A 6,457-nucleotide genomic window follows, 5' to 3' on the forward strand; every position below is an offset into this window, starting at 1 on the left:
GACCACATAAAACGATTTAAGAATACCACTCTAGGCTACGAAATTCATATATACCCCTTAGAGTACTGTAATGACTTTTTAATTTAATTTAGTATAAATTATAATTATTATTATTAAATTTATGTTTATTGGTTCATTTGTTTATTTATTTGCACTTTGGTGAACTAGTGTGGTATTCCTTAGTGATTTTGCATGGTTTTAAGATTCAGTAACTGATCAAGATGCCAGCCAAGCGTGAGCATGACTGGTCAGTTAATTCAGTTTATTTTAGGTGAACCTGGTTTGATACGGTCTCGGGACTTACTATTCTTTTTTTATTTCATTTGCTTTTAATTTGTATACCTTTAGACCTGGGTGGGTAACAATGTCCAATGTGGACACAGTTCAAGTAAGAAACTAAGAGTACGATTTGGAAAAGAAAGCAAAATAGGAGTTTCAGAAAAAATAAAGGCAATAGAGAGAGAGAGAGAGAGAGAGAGAGAGTAAATGATTTTAGATTCAGATTTTGGTTAGTGTCAGTAGAAAAAGGAAATTGCTGCTCTTACTAGACCTCTGAAATGCAAAAAAAAAAAAAAAAAAAAAATGCCTTGAATGTCAAGAAATATAATAAAAACAACAATACAGTTGGGTTTTGATACTACTTTTATTAATGAACCACGCCAGCAAATTATCCCTCCATTATGGTTTTCCTTCATAAAACCTTTTAATCTTTAATATTAAAAAAAACTTAACAATTCAGGTTCCATCTGATGAAAATACTGCAGAGGGCTCCTTCTTTAAATTAATTGACTATGATCTAGTGTGGTCCCTTAATTTATAAATGATTTATGAATGTGTTTATAAGTAGTAATATATATTTACTTATTTGGCACACTTTTTTAGTAAAAATCAAAATCTACCCTACTATATCATATTATTTATTTTCGTTTTTTTACTCATACTGTTTACTTTATGTACAGTATTTATAAATTTATTCACTTTCCAACTTACCCTTACTAAACCGGACTTCAAAAACCTTATCAATCATATTACAAATGTGGTGAAATGCAGGCGATATATACAGCCTCTTAATTCAGTTTATATAACCCATTTATATACAAGTGTGTAAAATATGGCAGTTACTCAACTATCATAAGTTAGTAATATGTACTGGATTAAGGTAGATATCTATCTATGAATACTTTATTGGTATATTATAATTCCATCCCGAGTCAGATAAAGGCAAAAGTGTGCAAATTTAGGTTCATTTGGATATAACAAAACTCCAACACTGAAAAGACTAATGGAGGGCAGTGTTTCATCAGATAATACCAATCTTTAAGCATTCTATAACTGGATTTAAGCCATGGGCAACTCATGGGCAGCAGCATATCTTCCAGTCACAAAATGAAATATTTGTCTCTCAATATCTGTCAGCAAACTGCTAGCACCAATGCGGAAAAGATGTGGCTGCAACCACTCATCTCCCAGTTCCTCCTTCATTAATGCAAGCCATAAGCATGCATCTTTAGCAGAGCGAATCCCTCCAGCTGGTTTGAACCCTACCTGCAGAAAAGTGAGAATAATCCATTATAACTACAGTAGGCACTGTCAAATAATAGTATCTTGCCACAAATTTGCACATTGGATTTTCTAATTTTATGAAAAAATAAAAATAAAAACTTTGTCAGCATAAGACACTTTGGAAATTCTGACTCCATTCTATATAAATCAATTCCTTTCCACCTTTCAAGACACATATTTGAAAATCACATTTTTAAAATACATAGAAGCCCAGTAATGGTGGTATGCCTCATACCTTATACCCAGTCTTGTGATAATATACTCTGATTGCTCTCACCATCACCAGTGCCACAGGAATAGTAGCATTCACACCTTCTTTGCCAGTTGAGGTTTTTATGAAATCAGCACCTTAATTTAAAAATAAGAAATATGTGCATGTTTTCATCCATCTAATACATGATCTACTTATAGATCTGACTCTTGATCTAATGGACAAATTGTATCTTTCTTCGGGTGAATATTTTCAAAAACATGCATCTTTACTTCAAATCACACAAATTTACTCTTTCTCTAGAATTTTATGTTTCATATAAACACTTTATGTACAGTGGCAGGATAAGATACAAATGATATATATAAAGATAATAATATACAGACCAGCCATCATGCAGACCAGACTAGCTTTGTACACATTGGTCATTGAGCCCAGCTCTCCTGTGGCCAGAATGGTCTTCATGTGTGCTTCACCACACGCCTCCCTCATCAAACGCACTTCATCATAGACACCTGCAATGACGATTTTGAAAACTTGTAAGATTTGTTATCTTAGCTGTATCACAGGCATTAGACTGGCAGCAAAAAATATAAGTCAAAATAATAGAGTCAAAAGCTATACAATTTAAAAGTCAACTGCTAGCAATTTGAAACTTTTTTTTACTGACATCAGCCATTAATACAATTTTTATATATTAACTGTAATTATTTATATCAAATTAGTGTCTCATACCAGCTCAAAACATCCTTAGCTCCTGCAAAGATTTACCTTTCCAATTCCCTGAAAGTGCATATGCTCTGTTAATAACAATGTCAATCTCTGATGCCCCGTCATCTACGGCAAGTCTGATCTCCTCCAGCCTTGTTTTTAATGGAACTTGGCCAGTGGGGAAGCCTGTAGCCACTAGAATGAGAGAAAATGTTAAAGATTTATTATCTACAAATATAATATAATATACAATGTATAGGTCTATGGCATTAGGTCTATGGCATTCTGACAACATAAATAAATCTATGTAACAGTCAAAACATTCCCATATTTCATGATCTGATTCAATCCAATGCTATCACGATGATCTTTTTTTTTTTCAAAACCAAGAACTTTTAAACATTTAATCTCTTAAGGATGTAGATAACAGTAAATTGTCAAAATTTGGGTGTTTTTCTGAATTTGTCAGTATTAGATAGATGAAATATCAACTACATATCAGCCTATCTTAAAATAATGGAAGTTTACAAATAAACCCATAATTTTAGCCTAATTGCTGATTTACCCCTGTGGTAGCGTGTCTGAGTTTTAAAGTAGGTCACACTTGTCCATATATGTGTTTGATTGGCAGCTCCACTGTGCAGCTGTATATTTCCCGTACTAGATTGCTGCTAAGCCTATCACATTCTGTGAGTAACGTTGCGCTTTCACTTGCCAAACAATACTTTTCATTTTGAATTTATCAGTGAACTTAATTCTGACGATCTATTAAAGCTTTAAAAAGCAGACATATAGATGAGACGTATATGGGCAAAGGCACTCCCCCTAGGTGTCACGTGGTGAAGAATGCTGACGTCACGACTAACATGGTGGCTGCTGTCAATGCATGGAGGGGGCCTCCGGTTGAAAATGTTCAATATTAATGTTGAAAATGGATGAAAGACATAGTGACAGTTACATAGGCAGTGAGTAGAGGGCTGAACCAGTATAAATAACTAAATTTCTCAGCTTGCCAATGCAGCTCACTGATTATATAACGTTGGAATCTCCGGGGAGCACTAAAAGGCTGATTTCTCTGCTTCAGTTTATGGCTTCAAGAGAACGATATAGACCAGTGTCAAAATTAATTAGAACTTTCAACTGATGAAAGCTGGTATTCATTCGTTAGATCTAAGGTTTGTCTGAAAGTATGTGTCTGGGATTTCATAACATCAGCTCCGTTTTCAACTTAGGCATGCTTTACACCCCATTCTCATAGATTAGATCGACCTACATTGGATCGACCTAACTCCCTGGGGGTTCACGCTAAATAGCTGTCAGCCGGGCGGACACGAAAGTTAATTACCCCTTAAAGCTTGTAGTAGGCGGGGACGGACACTTAAGGGGGATTATCTGACAGTAATCTAGTGAGACTCCCCGCGGTGATAGATCGATCTAAAAGTTGTGAGAACAGAGCCTTAGTTAGGCTAGGGGGTCTCGTTGAACTGGAAACCAAGTTTATTTTGATATCTCTGCTAATTTAACACATATCGCTAATTTGAGGCGCATTCTTGTTGATCCCTATGAGGGCTCATGAGTCAAGCTGTCTACACATGTCCATTTGTAGTGGACTTCTAGTTTTTAAGGTGTAAAGATCATGTTGAGCACACCTATTAAGCATTATATCTCATTACGTAACGATTACATAATAAAATAAGGATATGAAATGAAGAGCTGTTGAAATAAGCTTTCTATTGATATGTAACATGTTGGTATATCTTGGCCGGTTTAGAAGATAGCTACCCCTGTTATCTACATCCTTAAGCCTCACCTGAAGCAATAGGGATGTGAGATCCCCCAACCTTCTTCAGGGCTCTCACACAGTCTGCGACCCTGCTTGCATACACACATACTGCCCCAGTGGTAATATCTAAAGACATAAACTTGAATTATGACATGTTTCAGTATATTCCATTTTAGCTCCAATCCCACTCATTTTCAGTTGTTATTCTAATGTCAACATGAGCAAATTATGACAACCCTCTGCAGTATGGGCAATATATTAAATAATGCAAGCTAATAAAATGAAATGCATAATAATTATTGCTGCTATCATTTGCCCCCCCCCCCCAAAAAAAAAAAAATCACTATTCTTTTAAAACATTGTCTTTGTTAATCTATGAATATAATGCTCACCTTTATCATGCATTTTAATAGCCTTCATTAGGTCTTGCCTGATAGGATACTTGGCTTTATAACATAGCCTCTCTACATTGGTGACAGTGTCATCACCTGCCAGGGTGGTCAAATCAATACATGTCACAGCTTTCAGCAACCAAGCTGCCTAGAGGTGAAAAAAAATCAAGACATTAAATAAATTTTGTTTTATAATGAGCTTGTGATTTTCAAGTACCCACTGATTATTTAGTAAATCTATGCAGTTCAGTCTGAATTTTAAATCATCTGGTATGCATATCAATTAGTAAAAGACAGAGAAAAGAGACAGTAAAGGTGCTGCTAATAAATAACAAATATGTTGATCTCTGCATAGTTTGGTTATCATCATGTATGGTGCTGGCATAATACCTGCCACTGTTTCTTTACAGTTCGTTTTGCTGCAAGTGACTCTGCTCTGCGTTTCACAGCTGGCAGGTTGATGGAGACCCCCTCAAGCCAGGTAGCATCTAATATATATAAAAGACAGTATAGATATCATGACCCAAACAGAAAAAAAAACAAATGTACACTGAAAACAGTGGTGAACTGAGAGGTCTTAACTTGAAACAATGGCCCACACATTGTATCACCATCAATCATTTCCGAAGACCGACCTGACATGCCAATTCCTGAATATTTTATTAGAGATGCAAACGCACAAAAAATGCAATATGTCATCTGGACCCTGTGATTAATTTCGGTCACAAAGATCAGTCCGAGCCTGCATATGCACTGCATAACTACAGGCAAAGTTTAATGCTTTATCATTTGAAAGTGAAGTTTAGAGTTGTCCAGACGAAATATAATGTATCATTTAATTTTATATTTCATTATCTCGATAGTTTTTAAATAACAATTCTTGTTAATTGGCTTGGTAAATAGTAACATGTGTAAGATTGTCAGGAAGACAATTCGTCAAAATGCACAAGATTAAGTGTGCAAAAACAAACTCACCAAACTCTTGACCTGGATTCCGTGCAGCCATCGTTTCAGTTGTGTAATCGGTGACCATTTGCCTTTAATTTAGAGTCCAAGATGAGCTAAAACCAATACCTATGGGATTTCTTGAGAGATTTCTTGTAATGTACTATTGTCATTACATATTATCACCATTAACATGTTTTTCATATTTTTTACCTTCAAAGTAATTTTTAATATCTCCAACCCCATTTGGCACTTTTCCCACCAAAAAGAAGAGTCGTCATCCATTCAATAAATAAGTTCCTGTATACAGTCAAATTTTGAGGCAGTGGGGATCGAGTTCCATCTAGCCGATGCCATTATGTTTTATAGCCATATGGGTAAAGCAGAACATAGATTTTAAACAACTATGCACCTCTCTGGATATGATTGTACAAGAATGGTCTCATGTGATCTTTGAGTCAGATTTGAGGAGTTCAGGTTTAGTTAAAAAGCTCGTTTGCAACATGGTTGAGGAAGTGCGTGCTACAGACCACAAGTTTTGAGAGCAAAAATGGCACCGCAAGTACACATTTTGTGAATTAAAAAAAGACCAAGGGATTTCCTCTGATCAAGTCAACATCAAGCTGAAAAAAAAAATGTCAAGCACAAGTATCTATCCGTAAGTCAGACCTGTACAGCTGTAATCCTGGCATCAACACCAATCCAATTTGTTAATTGTTGTATATCATTCTCATTTTTGCTTTCATATGATAAGTTCTGTATGATATGAAAAAACATTTGAGTAAAACTTTTTTATTTTCTGTTTGTGATTGCAAGTCTGCCTATATGTAAGGAGAGGGGAAAACAAACAAA

General features: G+C 35.3%; 1 protein-coding gene across 1 annotated transcript; it reads right to left on the reverse strand.

Moving 5' to 3' along the window:
- Positions 1–624: 624 nt before the first annotated feature.
- Positions 625–5,798, reverse strand: LOC106160320 (deoxyribose-phosphate aldolase-like). Its single transcript, XM_087001586.1, has 8 exons — positions 5,636–5,798; positions 5,051–5,148; positions 4,661–4,808; positions 4,296–4,394; positions 2,546–2,680; positions 2,161–2,289; positions 1,799–1,911; positions 625–1,545 (listed from the first exon to the last, which is right to left on the reverse strand). The coding sequence occupies exons 1-8, from the start codon at positions 5,691–5,693 to the stop codon at positions 1,339–1,341; spliced, it is 987 nt and encodes a 328-aa protein (XP_086857712.1). The 5' UTR covers positions 5,694–5,798; the 3' UTR covers positions 625–1,338.
- Between the last annotated feature and the right edge of the window lie 659 nt (positions 5,799–6,457).

Source organism: Lingula anatina, chromosome 1 (genome assembly GCF_051362555.1).
Source record: "Lingula anatina isolate TDL-2025a chromosome 1, LinAna3.0, whole genome shotgun sequence".
Taxonomy (NCBI): Eukaryota; Metazoa; Brachiopoda; class Lingulata; order Lingulida; family Lingulidae; genus Lingula; species Lingula anatina.

Excerpts from the sequence above, each read along its gene's own strand:
- LOC106160320 (XM_087001586.1), bottom strand. The coding sequence starts at position 5,693 with ATGGTCACCGATTACACAACTGAAACGATGGCTGCACGGAATCCAGGT. Across the intron at positions 4,809-5,050 it reads CTGTAAAGAAACAGTGGCAG|GCAGCTTGGTTGCTGAAAGC; the intron begins GTATTATGCCAG and ends TTTCACCTCTAG. Across the intron at positions 4,395-4,660 it reads TATTAAAATGCATGATAAAG|ATATTACCACTGGGGCAGTA; the intron begins GTGAGCATTATA and ends TTATGTCTTTAG.